General features: G+C 37.2%; 1 protein-coding gene across 1 annotated transcript; it reads left to right on the forward strand.

The window, feature by feature from the left end:
- The first annotated feature begins 290 nt into the window (after window positions 1-290).
- On the forward strand, window positions 291-16,892 carry FRG1 (FSHD region gene 1). Its single transcript, XM_058525032.1, has 9 exons — window positions 291-549; window positions 2,573-2,643; window positions 4,934-5,059; window positions 5,857-5,914; window positions 7,579-7,693; window positions 10,079-10,183; window positions 14,323-14,414; window positions 14,943-15,053; window positions 16,789-16,892. The coding sequence occupies exons 1-9, from the start codon at window positions 488-490 to the stop codon at window positions 16,823-16,825; spliced, it is 777 nt and encodes a 258-aa protein (XP_058381015.1). The 5' UTR covers window positions 291-487; the 3' UTR covers window positions 16,826-16,892.
- Window positions 16,893-21,400: the final 4,508 nt, after the last annotated feature.

The raw sequence follows: 21,400 nt of genomic DNA on the forward strand, positions 1-21,400 counted from the left end.
CAGGCCGCTGCTTGCAGCACGGCCCCGGGGGGGGGTTGATTGAGCCCTTCATCCTCCGGCTGATCAAACTGTCGCCCCCTCCCGAGAGCTAGCGGGAGGCTATCTCAAGAGAGGCTCGAGACGCAAACCACGGCTGTTAGCCCCGCCGCGTCCGCCAGAGGGCGCGTCTCCCGGCTCACCTTTAGAGACGCCCTGCCAGTCAGGAGTTGTCGAGACCCAGCAAAAGAACGCTGATGTATTTCGGCCCTCTGCGGGTGCCGTAGTCCGGGACGGTAAACAGGAAGTAGAACCCTTTTCTTGGGCCGCAGTGTTGCGATGAAAAAGAGCAGGGATTCAGCAGACACGTCCGCTCCCGCGGTTGCGTACGCTGGCAGGGAGTCCGTAGTCCGTGTCAGTTTCTGGGCCTTCCTCGCCCGTTCGTGCTCCAGTGGAGGTATTTTGTCCTGAGCCAGCTCCCGCGTCTTGATACAGAAGTGTCCCCAGAACCATGGCCGAGTACTCGTATGTGAAGTCCACCAAACTCGTGCTCAAGGGAACCAAGGCTAAGAGGTCAGTTCGTGCGGGCGACCCTGCCGCTCTTTGCTGACAGTCCGCCGTCCCCCCCGACCCCAGCCCCGCGCCGGGGCTCCCGGGAGCCGTCGCGTGGGCCCCCAGCCCTGGGCGCGGCCTCTCGTCCGCGGTGGGCGGAGGGGGCGACTCGGTTCCCGGCGGCGCTACAGAGCCGGGCAGACGGGCCGCGGAGACGTGTCCTAGCTGTCCGCCCTGAAAAGGGGGGAGGCGGGGGAGCGAGACCAATACCCGGGAGACAGTTCGGGGCGTCTGATGAGGCCGCCCTCCACACCTCGGCATGGTGGGTCGGCATTAGTCTGATGACCTAGGTCGTATCCTTTATTGGGGATAATTATTTTCACCATGCCCCCCCAAATAAAAATTCTTAATTTTTTAATGCAATTTGCTGATGTGAATTTCGATAGAGATGTAGGCTCGAAATCTGGACTCTACCAGTTACTAACGTTGTGACTTGCGGCAAGCTCATTAATATCTTTGAGCTTATGTTTTCTCATTCATAAAGTGGAAGTAATGATACTGTAAAAGGATTGTTATGAGGATGAAATGAGATAGCACGTCCAGTGAATAAGTAGAGCCAAATGCAAGGAGGAAGTCGTGGTGATTTATGATTATTAGGTTTTTAGGAAAAGGTATCTGTCCACTCATATTCCCACCACTTTTTTGACTGGTAGGTTTGCTCGGAGTTGATTGTTCATACAAATATAGAGCATTTCCTCCCGGTCTCAGTGATAAACAGAGTTTTTGGTACTTTTAGGTGAGATGGAAAGAAAATGTCGAGGAGCAAACTGAAGCCACTGCCCTTAAGAATGCTGTGTGGGGGTCTGACATCATGAGGAATCTATCCTCAATAAATCTGAAATTTGTATTGTCTGAACTTACCAGAGGGAGAGAAGAGTCAGCTTCCGAAAACGTACTTTACGATGAAAGCGCAAACAAGTGTGTCTTCTTATGATTATCCTAACTGTCGATCATAATTCACACACATGTAGCACTTTCTAGGTGCCAAGAACTGTTCTAAGCATTTGGCATATTAACTTTTTTATATCACCCTTGGGATTTTTTTTATTACTGAGATATAATTCATATACCTTAAAATTCTCTCTTTTAAAGTAGATTTCAGTGGTTTTTAGTATATTCACAAGGTTCACCACTATCTAGTTGCTGAACATTTTTCTCACCTCAAAAGTAAACCCCTTACCCATTAAGCAGTCACTCACCATTCTCCCTTTCCCATAGTCCCTGGCAACCGCTGATCTACTTTCTGTCTCTATGAATTTGCCTATTCTGAATATTTCATATAAATGGAATATGCAGCCTTTTATATCTGGCTGCTTTTACTTAGCATAATATTCTCAAGGTTCACCTATTTGGTAGCATGAATCAGTACTCATTCCTTTTATGGCTGAATAATATTGCGTTGTATGGGTATGCCACATTTTGTTTATCCATTCATCGATGAACATTTGGGTTGTTTCCACTTTTTGGCTATTATGAATAATGCTGCTATGAATGTTCTACAAGGAGTAGAATTGTTAGGTCATATGGTAACTCTGTTTAACTTTTTGAGGAGCCCCAACTATTTTCCAGAGCAGCTGCACTATTTTACATTCTCACCAGCAACGTAGGAAGGTACATATTGACTCTTAATCCTCACAGTAACCTTCAGGGTTGGGTTAAATTTTTATCCTCATCTTATAGGTGGGGAAGCTGCGTCACAGAGAGATGAAGTAGCTTTTCCAAAAATCACGGAGCTAAGTGACAGAATCAGGGTTTAAAACCAGGCAGTCTGGCTCCAGAGTCTGTGCCCTTAACTATAACCCATTTATAGGATCAGAAGCAACTTCTCAATATTAGAAGTAAGAGGTATATCAGTGTAAATCATTATAAATCAATAATTTCTAAATCAATGTACAGCTTAAAAGATTCTTCTAAGATTCCATCTCATGATACTTAATATGCAAAAAATATACCTAAACTGATTTATACAAATTATCTCCTGTAGCAAGAAGAAAAAGAACAAAGAGAAGAAAAGAAAAAGAGAAGACGATGAAGAAACCCAACTTGATATCGTTGGTGAGTCAGTTTTCTATACTTTATTCTGAGAAAAGTTAACATTGATTGAGATCCCTTTAAAAATACTTTTCTAGTTAGAGATAAGTGGTAAAAAGAAAGTACAAGGATTTTACGACCTATTCATATTTATCTTAAAATGCTCCAGTATTATTGACAGTTGAGGATTCCTGTCATTGTCTTAACACAGTAGACGTCACTGCTGCCTTTTCTTCATTGTCACAACAAAGCACAGGAGAGAGTAGACATAGCTCCATGATTTAATAGACACCATTAGACTACTTAATAGCCCAGAGACTCTGATACATAATTTTAAAGGCCTGATATAAATATTGTTTAACCAAATGTATTTTAAAAATTATTTTCTTTGAATATTTTAATTGTAGAAGCCAGTGATTTGTATATCCCTAAAAGAAATATATTCACAGTAAAAAATAATTATTTTGTGTACTGTGAAATGAGTGAAAATCTTAATTAAACAAAACAGAACTCCAAGGTAGCCTGTAAATGGTACCAGAAATAAACTGACCCAAACACACTTAACCAGCCTGTTTTCTATTAGTCCTTCTATCCTTTCCACACCTATACTTTAAAGCAATTTATTTCTCTTTTAAAACTGGGCAGGTTTCATTTTGGAATTTCATAAATTATGGCTCCTTTACATTTTATATGAGACGGTATAAAGGTAATGTTCTAGAAGATCTCACTTTTTTTTGAAACAGCAAATCAACACTTCTAAAATTAGGGTAAATATCTTGGGTAGATATCTAGGTGTGAAATTGCTATGTCAAAGGATAGATGAATATTTAACTATATTAAAAAAACTAGCAAAAATTGTCTAAAGTGGTTGTATCATTTTACACTCCAACAAGGAAAGTATTAAAATGCTTTTATCAGTCTTTTCTCTCAGTATATGGTTTGACTTTTCGTTTTCTTTCTTCTTCTCTTTGTTTTTGTGTGTGTGTGAGGGCGATTAGCCCTATGCTAACGTCTGTTGCCAATCCTCCTCTTTTTTTTTTTATTTATTTGCTTTTTTTGTGAGGAAGGTGAGCCCTGAGCTAACATCCGTGCCCATCTTCCTCTACTTTATATGTAGGACACCTCACCACAGCATGGCTTGATGATCGGTGCGTAGGTCTGTGCTGGGATCTGAACCTGCGAACCCCAGGCCGTGAAAGTAGAGCGCGTGAACTTAACCACTACACCACTGGGCCAGCCCCTGACTTTTCATTTTCTTAATTTTTTTTTGGTGTTTTTTTGATAAGCATAAGTTTTTTATTTTTATAAATCCCAATTTTTTTTTTTCTATTATAGCTACCACCTGATTTCTCCAATCTAAGAGATCTTGGCTTACCCTAAAGGTCACAAAGATATTCTTCTACATTTTCTTTTAGAGGCTTCATAGTTTTGTTTTTTACATTAGGTCTATGACCTATCTCAAGTTAATTTTTGGTATGGTGTGAGGTAGGAGTCAAGGTTCCTTCTGGTTTTTTTTCGTGTTGATATCCACTTGTTCCAGCACCACTGTTGAATAGACTCTCCTTTCCCTGTTAAGCTTCTTTGGTATGTTTGGCAAAAATCAATTGACTTTATATGTATTGGTCTATTTCTAGACTCTCTTTGTTCCATCGATTTGTCTGTTATTCTTTTGATGTATTCGTCTTGATTACTGTCACTTAATAAAGTCTTGAAATCAGGTGGTGTGATTCCTCCAACTTGATACTTCTTTTTCAAGATTGTTTTCAGTCTTCTAGATCCTTTGCATTTCCATATAAATTTTATAATAAATTTATCACTTTCTACAATAAAGCCTTTTGGATTTTCTGGGAGAATTGTATTGAATCTAGATCATCTGGGGAGAATCCACTCCCCAGTCAATTGACTCTCAGCAGTTTTCAATGTAGCAGTTTTACTCATCTTTTTTAAATTCTTAAGTATTTCATAATGTTACACTACTGTAAATAGAATTTTAAAATTTTATTTTCCAATTGTTTGTTGTTAGTATATAGATGAACAGTTGATTTCTGTATGTTGACCTTGTAGCGTGAGGCATTATTAAATTCATGGATTGTTTTAATGTCAGTGTCCTGGTTTTGATATTGTACTGTCAATATCAAAGTTATGCAAGATGTTACCTTTGGGAGAAAGTGAGTAAGGATATATGAGATCTCTCTGTATTACTTACAACTGCAAAATAAAAAGTTTTTAGAAAGTAAGTTATAACAATAGCAACAAGTAAAAACCTTGTCTCAAATCTAAAATATAAATTTTAAATACTGATTTTATTTTTTAGGAATCTGGTGGACAGTAACAAACTTTGGTGAAATTTCAGGAACCATAGCAATTGAAATGGATAAAGGAACCTACATACATGCACTTGACAATGGACTCTTTACACTGGGAGCTCCACATAAGGAAGGTTTGTGTCTGGGGGAAGCGATGGAAGGGGAAAGGCCACTTCAAGTGTACATTTCATGACGTTTGTTCACTCAGGCCCAATTCTAACTAATCTCAAGCATATTCCAAAGGAACGAACCCACTGCATTTGACTCCTCCACTTTTCCTTCCTCAGTATTGACCAGTTCTTGGCAACTCCCTGATTCCAGTATAAGCATTTGAAAACATGCCATATAGTCTAGAAGAGTAGTGCTGGAAATCAAAAACAACATGAATAATTGAAATAATAAGTGGAAACAGAAAGAAACCTGGTTGAGTCAAAGCTTTGAATTCCTTTATTCTTCAGACCTTTTGCCAAAACTAACCTGGAGCATCGTTAACAATGTGCAGTTTTCTCATACTTTTAGCCCGTCAGAAGAAGCACTAATGGGATATGAAGTAATTAGAAGATAAAAAGCAGTATATTTTGATCTGAATGGCCTTCCCTTGAATAAATTAAAGCATTTAGTTTTTTAAATATTAAGTGCTTATTTGTCTATGTACTACATTTTAAAACACAAAGAGAAAATATCCTGGAAATGACTAAATAAGCATCATGCTGCCCTATCTTCTTAAGTATATAAAGCTAACACTCTAGTTATAAGAAGATAAAATAGATCTTGATACTATGAATACTGTGTACAGTTATATCATAATATCATAATATTCTTACATTTAATTTTAAAAGAAAAAAGCTATTTTTTTAAAGCTAAAGAATATCTTTACATGTTCATTTACGACAAATGTCAAATTTATTTCAAAATGTTTTTTCTCCTGTAGTTGATGAGGGCCCTAGTCCTCCAGAACAATTTACAGCTGTCAAATTGTCTGATTCCAGGTAAGCTTGAATTGAACTATAATTAAAACCTTTTATTTTTTAATTTAATTTCATGCATTAAAAAATTCTGATATCTAGCTAACTTAAGCCCACAAAGTAATTTTGGTTTAAAAAGCAAAGCAATTTTTTTTGAAAAGTGTATTTTTTGACATTTTTAAAGTATAATGTTATTTATATAACCAGTAGATATTTAGGTATTATTAAATTTCATTTGCAATAACTGTGTCTTTAAAAGAGAATTAAAGCTCCAGATACAAGCATACATTATGATTCCTAGCAATATATAATACAATGTTGGAAAAAATGAAGATTAATAATGTCACAGACCAAATAAGATAGAGATTAGAAAGATCATGTGAAGAAAACAGACATAAGACAAAACCTGATCTGATGTTGCTATGATGTATAAACTGACAGGTCAGAAGTCAAGAGACCAATAGGAGGATAGAAGAAAGGAATATTGTTGAAACCAGCAGAGACTGCTATAGTCACAAAGACCACAAGAATATTTTACTCACTATTTTTACTATCATTTTATAAGCAGACCATTTTCATTCTCACAGTGCAGAAGTACAGAATGATATTTGGGGTATTAGATATGGAAATTGAATTTCAGTGTTATAGTAATTGGCTACATCAACATGATAATGATTTGTATTATGATTAACCTATAAATGAGTATAAAGTCAGTGTCTTGGCATCACAGGGGATTGGTAAGTTAAAATATTAGAAATCATATTTTTTCTTTAAAAAATCACATTAAGATGATTATTTTTATACTTTCTTTGAATGGCCAATAAGTATGGTGAAAGACTTTTAAAGAATAAAAGCAGAAGACAAATTAATAAACACAAACTTCTTTACAGTTGAAAACTAAAAACATTATAAACAAAATAAATAGACAAATGAGAATATTTGCAACAGCCTTAATAGGGAATGAGTTTTTACTCTTTGTATGTATGTACAGGATTTATAACATTAAGAAAAACAATAAGACCCTAATAGAAAAATGGACAAAAAGATAATTTAAACTAAAAAGGAAAAGAAAAGAAGTACAAATGTCACTCACAATAATAAAATGCGTTACTACTTTTCCCATATCAGATTTTCTAATTTTTTTTTTTTTTAAAGGTGTAATGTTAGCAGATCTATGGTAAAAAGATAGTCTTTTAATTTGAGGTGAGAATGTAAGTTGATAGAAATTTTTTCTGGAAAGCAGTTTGACAGCATGTAATAGGAGCTTTAAAGTTCATACTCTCTGGTCCAATAATTTCCCTTCTAGGAATATCTTCTAAGAATAAATCAGCAATTTTACATACAGAAAAGATAACAGCAGCACTATTTATAATAGCAGAAAAAATAAATTTTAATACGTCTATAATAGAACATTATATATCCATTAAAAGTAGTGTATTTGAAGAATAATGAATTTGGAAAATGTTTGCTACATAATATATAATGCTTGTATTAAAAAGCAGAATATAAAATTGTATATATAAAACTACACCATCCGATATGGTAGCCACTAGTCACTTGTGGCTTTTGAATTTGGACTATGGCTAGTCTGAATTTTTACATGCACACACATACACATTATTTTTATGTTCCATATTTAATTTTCTTTCTCTCAGTTTTTAACATTTATCTATTTTATTAATCTGGAGAATTGCCCTGAAGTCTGGCTATGGAAAATACCTTGGTATAAACTCAGATGGACTTGTTGTTGGGCGTTCAGATGCAATTGGACCAAGAGAACAATGGGAGCCAGTCTTTCAAGATGTAAGTGCTATTATTGTTTATAAAAGCTTCCTGTCAATGTAAGAGAAAGTCTTTAACAGTCACTGAGAGCATATATTCTAAAAAAACAAAAAAAGTAAAGTGTAATAATATAATGCATTAAATTGGAAAAAACACGATATGAACCCATAACTTTAAAGATCTCAAAAAATGTGCAACAAAAATAGCAGTAGTACTTTTGTCCACTGTCATTTCTGTACACCCTGAGTGCCTAGATTTAGGTCTCTCATTTTTCATTAAAGAACCAGGACTCCTCACAGGATAACGAATTTTACGTGCTAGGGCAGGAAAACAGTTCAGGAATATCTTCTTATTAGCAGAAATGATGGATGCTTTCAAAAACTTTAGGGACTGTGGTAAGAGGACAATGGAGTAAGCCTAAGGAGATGGCCACTGGCCAGGTTGTGACAGTTTGTACATGAAATAATAAACAATCATAGTGATGGTTCATTGAAATCAATTTAGTCTGTAAACATCTTTGCATTCATAATGAAACTCAAAGGGAAAAGCAAATAGTGTACAAAAAGTTTTAATACAAAAGAAAGAAGACATTGATTTTTATTAATTTTAATAAGTAGGCAATTCGCAATATATGGGTATTTTTTTTGTTAGGTCTGTGTCTGTTTATTCAGAATACATAAGTTCCTTTTTCTGTTTGTGTAAGCAATAAGATTGAACAAAAATATAGGAGAGCTAAACAATCTCTGAAAAGTAGATACTACATCAAGAACAGGAAGGACCAGTGGGCACCAGGAAGAGGAGTTTGGTAGTTGTGTAGATGTAAGTGCTATAAGCACGAGTGGTAATATACAATAACGAATTCAAAAGAGGATCCAACTGTGTTTTCCAAGATGATAAATTAGCCAAGCATCCCCCCAAAAACAGGAATTAACTTAGACTCATTCCTTCATCCCCTAGGGTAAAAATCTCTGGGTCAATAACTTTCAAACTTTTTTGACCCCAATCCAGTGAGAAAAACATTTTTACATTGCAGCCCAGTACACACATATGTATAACTAAAGCAAAAGTTGTACTTAACGATACTTACTTATCTATGTGTTGTGCACTCTGATATTTTCTATTCTATTTTACCTCTCTTTCTGTGTCTTTTTTTTTCAGTACTGGTCATGACCCACTAAATTGATTTTATGACCCACTAATAGGTTATAACCCCTTCTAGATGATCCTCCCACTATAATGAGATACTTATGATAAAAATTATATCAACAGAAAAAACCAGTATATCATAAGACCAGGGTGTGAGTCACATACTACCACTTATACAGAACTCTAGAGAAATTCATTTCACTTTATTTTTTGGGGAAGATGCTAAGTTTTAATAATTTAGATTTAAATAAAGAGAGACTTAAAAGTCCCTGATGTAGCAGGTAAAACTTTATTGCCAAAAGAGACTGAGCCGAATGATCGGCAGCACAGGTTTAAATCTCCTTGGACTATACAGCTATATCCAGGCTCACCGAGAGTCATCCAGGTGACAGAAAACCCAGCCCTTGCCACCTTGAAATGGAAATTAAATTAAATCCATGTCATTAGCACTTTTGTAACAAGACATTTTGTAATGATTGTATTTGTGAATTTTTTTCCTGATGTTTAAGGTATTCAAAGTTTTCCAAAAGAGTCAACTGTATACAAGTTATAATTAAACCTTGTATTTGTTAGGGGAATTTAATCAAATCTATAATCTAGATTTAGATACACAAGAAAATTAGTTTTCAAAGTTTTGTTTTTTAGAATGAGTATAATACATTGAGCATTAAACAACTAAAAAGAGTATGAACATTTCTTTCCACACACAAAAGTCCCTCAGACCTTGATGGGCCAGCCCCGGTGGCAGAGTGGTTAAGGTCGGCACACTCCACCTTGGCGGCCCGAGTTCAGTTCCTGGGCACAGACCCTCACCACTCATCTGTCAGTGGCCATGTTGTGGCGACGGCTCACATACAAAAAGAGGAAGATTGGCAGCAGATGTTAGCTCAGGGCAAATCTTCCTCAGAAAAAAAAAATTAAAAAGTCCCTCAGACATTGATTCTTAAGGTTCTGAGCAGTAAATTCAAAAGCACCAAATGTATTTTCTAATCATAGAGAAAAATTTTACTTAAGACACTACTGTTTGAGTAAATTATTGTGCATACTAAAAATATTTATTACCAGTTATCCTTGAGTAGTAAGATTATAGGTGATTTTGGTTTTCTTTTCTATATTTTTTTTTTTTTTCAGGTTTTCTCCAGATTCTTTTTTCCTGATTACCTTTAGTTTCGGGGGGAAAAATAATTTGGTCTCGAGACTTAAGAATTCTTTTGCATCTATTCTCATAACTGTATTTTGTTGTTATTTTGTTTTGTTTAGGGTAAAATGGCTTTATTGGCCTCCAATAGCTGCTTTATTAGATGCAATGAAGCAGGCGATATAGAAGCAAAAAGTAAAACAGCAGGAGAAGAAGAAATGATAAAGGTAATCAGGACATTTTTCTATAGACTACTACCTGTCACATACGTGATGTGCCTACGTCTCTCTAAAATGTTGAATCATTTAGTATCACTTGAAAGATTTAATTCATAGGTTTTTATACTATGCTCCAAATAAGCTTTATTTTTAATTATAAATCCCATAACTGATGGCTTGTTTGTACCACGTGGTAGAGAAATTACTACATTTATGAGCTACCTTGCTATTATCTCCATGCATTAGTATCTTTTTCTGCGTAGTTCCACATGCTTTTTAGGCCTATGTTTTCTTTTTTTTCTTGACTGCATTTTAAAATTTAATTTTTTAAATAGATGATTCATTCACGTGGTTCAAAATTTTAAAAATATAAGCATATAAATGTAAGCATATGTCTCTCATCTTTCTATAGCCTTCTAAAGTTTCTTTATAAAAATATGAATGTTTGTAATTTTCTACTTCTTTACACTAAAGTTAACCTCCTGTACACACTCTTTTAGACCTCAGTTTTTTCCCTTAACATTGTATCTTGAAGATTTTCCCTTATCATTATGTAGAAAGTTATCTCTCTTTTCTTTTAACAGCTACATAATATTCCATTTTAGGGATGTGGCATAATTTATTTAATCAGTTCCTTATAAATGGAAATTTAGATTATTTCCAGGCTTTTGCTCTCACAGACAATGCTGCAGCACAGAACTTGAATATGCATTGTTTTGTTAGGTGTGCAAGCATACCTGAGGAGAAATCCCCAGAAGCAGAATTACAGGGTCAAGGGGTATATGCATTTGTAGTGTCATTAGATACTGCCAGATTGCCCTCCAGAGGGCTTGTGCTAACTTATACTCCCACCAACATGTATGGGAATGTTACTTTAATACTTGAGCGTCTATGTTGCTAGTCACTATATAAAATATATAAAAGTCATAGCAGAACTTCAGAGCTTTAGCCCTCAAATTCTGGATCTTTTGATGAATAAGTAAAAGTCTGCTTTTTTTTTTTTTTTTTTTTTTGAGGGAGATCAGCACTGAGCTAACATCCGTGCTAATCCTCATCTTTTTTTTGCTGAGGAAGACCGGCTCTGAGCTAACATCCATTGCCAGTCCTCCTCCTCTTACTCCCCAAAGCCCCCCAGTAGATAGTTGTATGTCACAGCTGCACATCCTTCTAGTTGCTGTATGTGGGACACGGCCTCAGCATGGCCGGAGAGGCAGTGCATCGGTGCGCGCCCAGGATCTGAACCCAGGCCGCCAGTAGCGGAGTGCGTGCACTTAACAGCTAAGCCACCGGGCCGGCCTGTAAAAGTCTTCTTTACATGAGGAGAAACATGAAGCACGTAAAACAAATGTTCTTTAATTTGATATCAGTCATTAAGCTGGAAATAAAAGTTCCTTATTCCAGGCTGAATTCCCTAATCTTGTTCTTCGTTTTACTTCATTGTAAAAGTTGTACAGACATCTCCATATCAAGATAAAATTCTAATTAAAATTGCAAAGTAGATAAATCAGGTGGAATTTGATGAAGGCCTTTAAGGCTTAATTTTTTAAGCTTAACAAATTAAGTCACTTATCTTTAATGAAAAACATACACCAGGCTGAGTCTAAAGAATAACTACTGTCTTCTTGATGCATAATTTTTATTTTTCTTGGCATCCCATCCCAGTACTGAGAATTCAGAACCTTACCTCATTTCTTTCTTGGGGAGTCACAGGTTCCAGCTAGTCTGATCCACATTTGCTGTGTGTAATGCATTAAGGAGGGCCGGAGTGGAAGGCGCAAAGAAATGGGGGGAAAAAAATGCCTTTTATAAAGTGATCTTAATCCTTATAAATAAAGCATAAAAATCTGTTACAGTTTTTTTCTACTACCAGTATAATTTAAAAGTATCTATCAAGTATCTGTACATGCTTCGTGTTAAATTTCATGTCACATATTTGATTTTATTTTTAAAATGTTCTCGATTTTCATAATACTCAGTTTTACAGTCTTTTAGTATTCTTTTTATTGTGAAAAATATCACTAATCTTTTTAAATCATAATACCAGTAACTCTTTATTTCATCATTTGGAATTGATTGATGGAGAAAGAAATACCACTTTAAACAACACAGGAATTAGGAATTTCACTGTTATCTTCCATAGTTTTCTCAAATGGCCAGTCTCAAATAATTTCATTGCCAGTCTCAAATGATTTCAAATCTAAAACTTAGATTTTCTTTTGTTTTTTTTTGAAAAACATTAGTCATGACATTTTTCAATTACATAAACAAAACTAAAGCCGGTACCTGCAGGCACTCTCCTGAATGCAGCACATGCATCATCATCTTTTTTTTGTTTTTCCTGAGGAAGATTCACCCTGAGCTAACATCTGTGGCCAGTCTTCCTGTATTTTGTATGTGGGTCGCCGCCACAGCACGGCCACCAACAAGTGGTGTAGATCCGTGCCTGGGAACCGAACCCTGGGCCGCCAAAGCGGAGCATGCCGAACTTAACCACTAGGCCATGGGGCCAGGCCCTGTATCGTCTTCTTTATTCTTCATAATGTTCCTGTGAGAGAATAATTATTATCTTAACTTTACAGACGGGAAACAGCCTTTACCCTCCTTACACCCTCACCTGTTTTGATCAGTCACTTCATGAAAGTCACACAGCTCGATGTGGTAGAGAGGAGATGTGTACCCAGGCCGAAGTGACTCTAGAAACTACTCTTACATTCCACACCACACTGCTTCTCAGGAAACAGGTCATTAGAAAAATGATGATGGATTTCTGACTCACATATTTTAAATTTTATTTATATTTAGTGTTATCGTATCATGTTTATTTTGCATGTGCATTACATTATAAAAGCATGGTTGTTGAAGACAGACAATGCAGCTGCATTACGTTGCACTTCTACAGAAAAAAAAACACTATGCTGTATTTATCATTAATTACAGCCGTGTTTATATGAAGTAACTGCAAATTTCCCTGGGTCTGTTTGGTTAGTCAAGCACCTGGAACTCTGAGCAGTGATAATCCAGGACTCTTTCCGCCTTGCCTTGTACATCGCAGGCTCTGATAGTCTGTCAGCCATCCACTGTTATGGCCCAGCCTTATCTACCAGAACACATTCCCTCCTGCTAAAAGCAGTATTGTAGTGTTGTCACGGGCCCCAGCCATGAATCTCCCAGGTCTTCTACAACTCCTCTAACCAAAACTGTTGCACGCATATTGTTGGCACTCTCATTATTGTCACCACTTTCTAAGCAGTCTTGGAGCCACAGAGATCACTTGGGACTTGTAGGTCCTTTGGGTTGCAAATTGCCAGTTCCACGGGCCTGAATTCTGTCCCCTTCCTTGCCCTACTCAGTTGATCCTAATTGCTGTATCAGTATCAATTAGTTTATGACATGTGATAGTAAATATCTGTCAAAACTTAAGGAGGATTTGAAAGGGGTGGATTCCAATTAGGTAAAAACAAATTGTGGGGGCTGGCCCCATGGCGTCGCAGTTAGGTGTGCGAGCTCTGCTGCTGGCGGCCTGGGTTCAGATCCCGGGCGCGCACCGATGCACCACTTGTCCGGCCATGCTGTGGCGGTGTCCCACATAAAGTGGAGGAAGATGGGCACAGATGTTAGCCCAGGGCCAGTCTTCCTCAGCAAAAAGAGGATTGGCATGGATGTTAACGCTCAGGGTTAATCTTCCTCACAAAAAAAAACCAATTGTGTTAAAAGTGTTAATGCATTTGGTCATAGCCCATGCAAAGGAAAATAGCTACTATCTTAAACTTTCAATGTTATAAAATAAACACTGCCAGGGATAATTTGATCCTACTGTATTTACTTTGAGGCCAAAGTTAAATTAGTTAAATTATCGCCTAATTGCTCAGCAGGATCTGATCTGTAAAATGTTTTTCAAATAATTTTCTCTATAGTGTTTCTGATGCAGTGGCTCTAGAGAAACATATAATGGCAATTATTTATATAAATTATGTATATAAAAATAAAAACACATGTCTAGAACCTGTCTTTTTCTGGATCTAATTGCTATGTTAATTGTTTTCTTCTTTTGCCTAAGAAATCACCTAGAATGTTCTTGTGTAATAAGTAAAGTGGGGAAGGGGAAAGATAAATGTGTAACCTGTTGGATTCTCATCTCCAATATCCAGATTAGATCTTGTGCTGAAAGAGAAACTAAGAAAAAAGATGATATTCCAGAAGAAGACAAAGGAAATGTCAAACAGTGTGAAATCAATTATGTGTACGTATTCTTTTCCTTTTAGATCTACAGATTTTGTCAGTGAAGCGCTTCTCAAGGCGTCTAAAATAAAATACCTGAAGGACGAGAAGAGGCAACATAATGTAGCCTGTAGGACAGAGCACTGAGCTGAATGCTTTTCTTTTGTCAAGGCTTCAGTTTTCCTAATTATCCTGCTAGCTTTCAAAGGTGAAGTCACTCGGGTTAGTCTGTTCTCCCTGTTCATTAACAGGATGGCTGTAACTTGTCGGTACATGATGCCAGCCGCATGCTGTTCCATAGGCAGGACACAGGGGACTCCAGCCAACGTTCCCTGGTGGAAGTGGGGCTTTGAAGAGCTGCCCAGACAACTGCCCTCTTGATAGTGGGCACTAACCTTGTCTTTGTAGTTGAAAAGCTGTATGTTATTAAAGAAAGACAATTAGATTTTTTTTAAGTAAATGAAAACCTTTTAAAATATTTGTAAGTTCATCAGTAAACATGTATAACCAAAGCTTGAGATATTTTTTAAGAAAGATATTTTCTTAACAGAAAGAAATTTCAGAGCTTCCAAGACCACAAACTTAAAATAAGTAAAGAAGACAGTAAAATTCTTAAAAAGGCCCGGAAAGATGGATTTCTGCATGAAATGCTTCTGGACAGGTAGGTATATTTTTACTTATTCCCAACTATTTTCAATAGCCAATAGAAGTGGTGTATATAAAACCAAGGTTCTTTTTAAGTTACTATAGCTTTCGCAAGTTTTTATCTTTCTTTCTAATTTGTGAATGTGGTAATAGTGCCTAAAAAGGACATCATAAGTCTTAGAGAAGATCACCAAAAAAGAATATCTAAAAATAGCCAGATTCTAAGTAATTATATATTTTGTTGTAAGAAATTCAGGTTTGACTGAAACTACTTCATAAATTTATTTACCATCATCTTTTTGTAACTATTAGAACCAGGGCTAGAAAGAAGTAGTTTAACTAATTTCAAAATTCTATGGATTCTCTTAGAGTAGTACAGGTTCCTAAAAATGAGATAGTAGATAGATCAATGTATATATAGATCAGTTTAAAAATAACTAAGTGTACAAGTTAAATAAATGAAATTGAAGCACTTTTATTAAGTTGGATTCAGAGTGCAGGATATTTATCATAGCGCATTATTAATATTTATTACTATTCCTACTTAGGTAAGTAACGTCCTAGATTTACAACATAAAAAAATGAGTAGAGGAGCCAGCCAGGTCACGTAGTGGTTAAGTTCACGCACTCTGCCTCAGCAGCCCGGGATTCACAGGTTCAGATCCCAGGCGCGGACCTACACACTGCTCATCAAGCCATGCTGTGGCGGTGTCGCATATACAAAATAGAGGAAGATTGGCATAGATGTTAGCTCAGGGACAATCTTCCTCAAGCAAAAAAGAGGAAGATTGGAGGGGCTGGCCCAGTGGCATGGTGGTTAAGTGCACGCGCTCTGCTTCGGCAACCCAGGATTCACAGGTTCGGATCCCGGGTGCGGGCCGACGCACTGCTTGTCAAGCCGTGCTGTGGTGGCATCCCATATAAAGTAGAGGAAGATGGGCACGGATGTTAGCCCAGGGCCAATCTTCCTCAGCAAAAAAGAGGAGGATTGGCAGCAGATGTTAGCTCAGGGCTAATCTTCCTCACAAAAAAAGAAGAGGAAGATTGGCAATGGATGTTAGCTCCTGGCCAATCTTCCTCAGGAAAAAAAAATGAGTAGAAAGGTTTAGCTATGAGCTTACAACTATAAATCAAATAAGTGCCAGATGGAAAGAGAATTTGGTAAACTCCTGCCACTCATTCAAGTCCTATGTTGCAAAATTAGTCTTAAAACATTTCTTCACATTGCTTTATAAGACAATGCTTAATCGTATATTTCCTGTTAATTAGTTGATCAAGTTACCTGAAGTCTGTAAATTTTGTAAGAATTTTTTCCAGCTGAGCAAATTAGCATGTATATAGTCCTAAGAAATCAAGAATGATATATAAAAAATAATCAAGATATAGACTCAAAAGAAATAGAATAAGGTCTATGCCCTGTAAGTTTTATCGCTTATGAAAAGACAACATCACCACCCTATTAAATAAAAGTTTAGGGCATGCTTCAAGTCAGAGGTAATTAAAATTGCTATTGTGAATTCAGAAAGCTCTTAGGCAACATTTATTAAAGATTAGGAAAAGACTCTCGTAAGAACAGAGTTATTTAGTATGAAACATAAAATTGAAAAGTAAAATTTTAATTAAAGTATGGTGTGGTAATGTAATAACCAAACTTGAGAACAATTTTTAACCATGAGTGTATATTTAGTAGCAGTTGACTGTGTGGTATGTTTTCATGGGCTAATTTTTATTATTTGTCTTTGTTTAAACAGGAGAGCCAAATTGAAAGCTGATAGATACTGCAAATGACTGGACGTTTTGTTTCTTTCTTCTTTTGTTTTTTTCTGAATAAATCAGTGGAAGTGTTTTTACAGAATTCTTGGGCTGTTATGGAATTATTGCTGAACTAGTAGCTAGGTTAACCAAAATTAATCAAGTTTAATCAAGATTCTCCATGGATGTACTTTTTAGTTAACTGCAGTGTTTCACATGGAAATGAAACTTAGAGTTCACACTTAAAATGACACAGCATTTTTTTCTTTTCTGGATTTCCTGTCATAAAGCATGAGGTGCTCCTCTATGAAACTGATGCTTCCTGTGCATCTTGTGGGATCCATCTTATGGCTTTACGTCCGACTTGACTGTACTGGATACAATAGATACTTAATCAGTACCTTTAAAAGGAAGTTCGGAACTCCCAATCCAGTCAGTCACCAAGGCTTTGATTCTACGTCTTAAATATTGCCCAAGTCACACACAGCCAAACAGATACCAGAACAAGGGGGCTGGGCAGAGAGAAGAAATCAGGTATTAGGCAATGAGATGGTAACAGGAAACCTTACAAAAGAGCAAGTAGGCTGTAACGGAGCAGAAGAGCACTTAGGACAGTTTAGCCACAATGGGTATGTATATAATGCAAGCATCCTCACTTATGGGATGGGATGGGAGCTATTAAAGAGAGTCAGACATTAAGCATTGCTGAGGCTGTTTTATTCCTAGCCTGTCTCATTCTGAGTTCCTGAACACAGTATTCCAGATGTCATCGAACCCTGTGAGCGTTCCAGATCCAAGTTGTGTATCAGATGCCTGGACTTCACCACTGGAAATTCTGCTTCAGAAGGACTGAGACTGGCTGAGGCATCTGGATGTTTTTACAATTCCATGTTGATTCTGATGCACAGCTGGGATTGAGACCTGGCCTGGGCTGCCAGACCCTGTCTAGTTCTCAGCCTCTATTCCATCTGTCATCAACTCTAGAGTTACATAGCCCATCTACAGCAAGGTAGCTTATCAACCTTATCAATATCAACCTTCTACAGGAACTCCTGCTGTAGATCTAGCCCTAACTTGGCCCTCCAGTTCCAGTAGCTGGACATTCCCCTATCTCATGTTCTCCTTCTTCTGATCCTTGGATTGGGAACATGCTTACTACTCTGATCCCCCAAAACAGTGGTTCTCGACCAGGGGCTGTTTTTCCTCCCAGGGGACATTTTGCAATGTCAAGACATTTTTGCTTGTCACAACTGGGAGAGGGGGTGCTGCTGGCATCTAGAGGGTTAGAGACTAGGGATGCTGCTAAACATCCTACAATGCACAGGACAGCAGCCCCCCACAACAAAGAATTATCCAGCCCCAAATGCGAATAGTGCCAAGGTTGTGAAACCGGCCCAGGACTTTGTCTATTCCTTGCTTCTGCCAGCTCCCCAGCCCCTAAAAATAAACAGTAGTTCAAATTTATATACATAAGAATTGCCTAGGGTACCTGTAGATTTCCAAGACCCATCCTTAGAGATGTGGGCTTAGCAAGGCTAGAATTGGGCCCCCAAATTGACATTTTAACAAGCACTCCAGGTCATTCTGAAGCAAGTGATCTAAACCACTTTGAGAAACACTACCCTCAAGAGATTGAACTCTTGCTTCCAATACTAGTGGTACCTGAGACCATCTGCCAGCTGACTGATTTCCATGAAACTAACATTCTGCCTGCCTGAATTTCTGAACATAGTGTGTTCCCGGATTCCTTGTCACCATGTTCATCCTCATGTTCCCCCGGTTCCTGCCTTCATTCCAAAGAGCAGAACTAATTACAGGTCTTGGCAACTAGGAAGATACAGATTAAAAATCTGCATTGTCTGCCTTCATGGAGTTTATATGCTAGTGAAGGAGGACAGCAAATTAATAAAAAATCGCAAGTAATAGGTAAGTGTTCCTTCCCTGTTTCTATCATTGAGCTTTATACAAACCCCCATTATAGCACTGAAGTCAGTGGGAGAGTGGCAGAGATCAAGAATTAATGCATCAGGGCCAGCCCGGTGGCGTAGTGGTTAAGTTCATGTGCTCTGCTTTGGTGGCCTGGGGTTCGCAGGTTCGGGTCCCGGGCACAGACCTACACACTACTTATCAAGCCATGCTGTGAGTGGCGTCCCATATAAAGTAGAGGAAGATGGGCATGCATGTTAGCCCAGGGCCCATCTTCCTCAGCAAAAAGAGGATTGGCAACAGATGTTAGCTCATAGCTAATCTTCCTCACCAAAAAAAAACAAGAATGCATCTAAATATTGTCATCTGGTCCACGTTTTTCCATCTTGTGTCATGAGAAATTTTATTTAAAGCACTATCAAAATCAAGATACATTCTGGCCAAGCATTCCTCTGATTTACCAGCCTAGTGATCTTATCAAAAAGAAGGTTATATATAATAAAAGCACTAACAAAAGGAAAAGCTCCCCACACCCAATTTTGACTGCTCACATTTTTCAGATTAGATAATTTCAATTTTTCTATCTTCAAGTTCACTGACTCACTCTTTTACCGTCTCCACACTGTGTTAAACCCAGCTGGTGACGTTTTAGTTTCAGACACTATTTTTCACTTCTAGAATCCATTTGATTCTATTATTATTGTTATGGTTCTAGTTTCTTTTTCTCTGCTGAAATTTCCTATCCATTCATTACAAGGTTTTCTTTGTTTTTTGGGGGGGTCGGGAGGGGGTTGGTTTTGTTGTGGTGCAGAGTTATAATAGCTGCCTTAAAAATCCTTGTGTACTAATCCCAACATCTGGGTCATCTTGGGGTCAGTCTATTCTTTTGAGTATGTTTCTTCTTATGTCTGATATAATTAGATTGTATCCCGACCATTGTGAATAATACATTGTAGAAACTATGGGTTCTGTTTTGTTCCTCTGAAGAATTTTTGTTTTTTTTTGTTTTGTAGGCAGTTAACTTAGTTGATCTCAAGCTCCAAATTCTGTCTCTCTGGCAGTGGGCAACAGCTGAAATCTCTGTTCAGTTCTCTTTGTTTTTTAGCTGGCTGCAGAAGTCTGCCCCAAGGGTGTGAGGATCAGTGAGAGATGTGAGCAGTGTGGCTACTCTGTGGCTCTCTCCTTTTCAGGATTTCTCCTCACTTCCCAGATTCTTTGGTCACTCTGAACTCTGTCCTCTGATTCCTCAACTAGAAAGACTTAAGATTTCCTTATGAATTTTAATTACTCTTAGTGGCCCTGCCTGGGGCCTGCCCTAAGTTGAGAATATGTTAAAAATACAATTTCCTTCTTACTAGAGTTGACTCCCCTTAGGTTTCTGCATGCTTTTGGTCACTCTCTGTTACCGTTAGATAATTTTTAATATTTTGTCCAAAGTTTAATTTTTAGTGTGTGAGAGGATTTAGTAGAAGCTACTCCACCATGACCTGCTCAAACTCTTATTAGCTCCTTGCCCTTTCCTCCCCAAATTAAGAACCTGCCTAGGCTTTCCTAGATACAGATACAAAACAACATCCTACAGAAAGAGGTTAATAAAGACATCATTAAAATAAATAAATACATTCATACATCTTAAAATATAGGCCTGAATTCCTAAAAAAGACTCATTGAACCAGATGACCCAGCACCCGCCCAAATGCTATGGAGTTCCTGGCTCAGCCCTAGTGTAGACGCTAATCAGTCCATGGCTTCAGCTCACTATAGCAGGAATTATATTTATTCAGTTATTCTAAACTCTTACGGCACAAAGGAACATATTAAAATATGCTGGCTCAATACCGTATTTTATTAACCAAATTATTATGACATAGTTTTCATAAGTGCGATAGGAAAACATCAAAAGTGACGTTCTTTTCATGATAGTGTTCCTTTACACTACTGTCATAATCAGTAATATTAGCCTGAGGGGCTTAATGCAGGGAAGCTCCATTATAATTTTTTCAGGCTCACACGTGTTGAAATCCATTTCATTTAATGAAAAGATTAGAAACAAAATGAGAAAAAGAATAATTTCATACCTTCATTTGCCCTTTCCTCATTGACCTATTAGTTTACAATTTTTTAATAAGTGCATATTTCATTAAAGGAACTTGATGGTGTTAAGGCAGGTTTTGCTTTTTGACATTTCTTGTGTATTATGCCCCAGGAAAATCTCTGGCACAATTTGGTGTATTTCTGTTTAATTTTATGCCACTAGGAGACATCTCTTAAATATTATTGAGGCTTATTTTCTATGATGAAGAAACAATATGCGTTCTTTCCATTTAGCCTTGTGTTTCAACACTGCCTTCGTATTTCATAAAGAATAGATTTTCTTTTCAGAGTGCATAGTGAGGACTTTTAAATTAAAATCTGCAGGTGTTTGTTTTTCTTAGTACTTTGCAGATCTAATGAGATTTTGCAATCCTGTTCTGAGTGCTGCTACAAGAGAAAAAAGGGTGTAGCACTACTTGTTAGTGTTTATTTTTGCATCATGCAGTTTCCTAATTCTGCTCCTTAGATACTAAGTGGAATTGCAAGAAAGAGAACAAAGAAAACAAAGCACTTATTCCTTTAGAAAGGTGGAAACTTAAATATAAGTAGAGTCTAAGGTAAGAATCAAGTCCTGACTTCCAACCTTACTTC

The sequence above is a fragment of the Diceros bicornis genome, chromosome 29, assembly GCF_020826845.1.
Source record: "Diceros bicornis minor isolate mBicDic1 chromosome 29, mDicBic1.mat.cur, whole genome shotgun sequence".
NCBI classification, from domain to species: Eukaryota; Metazoa; Chordata; class Mammalia; order Perissodactyla; family Rhinocerotidae; genus Diceros; species Diceros bicornis.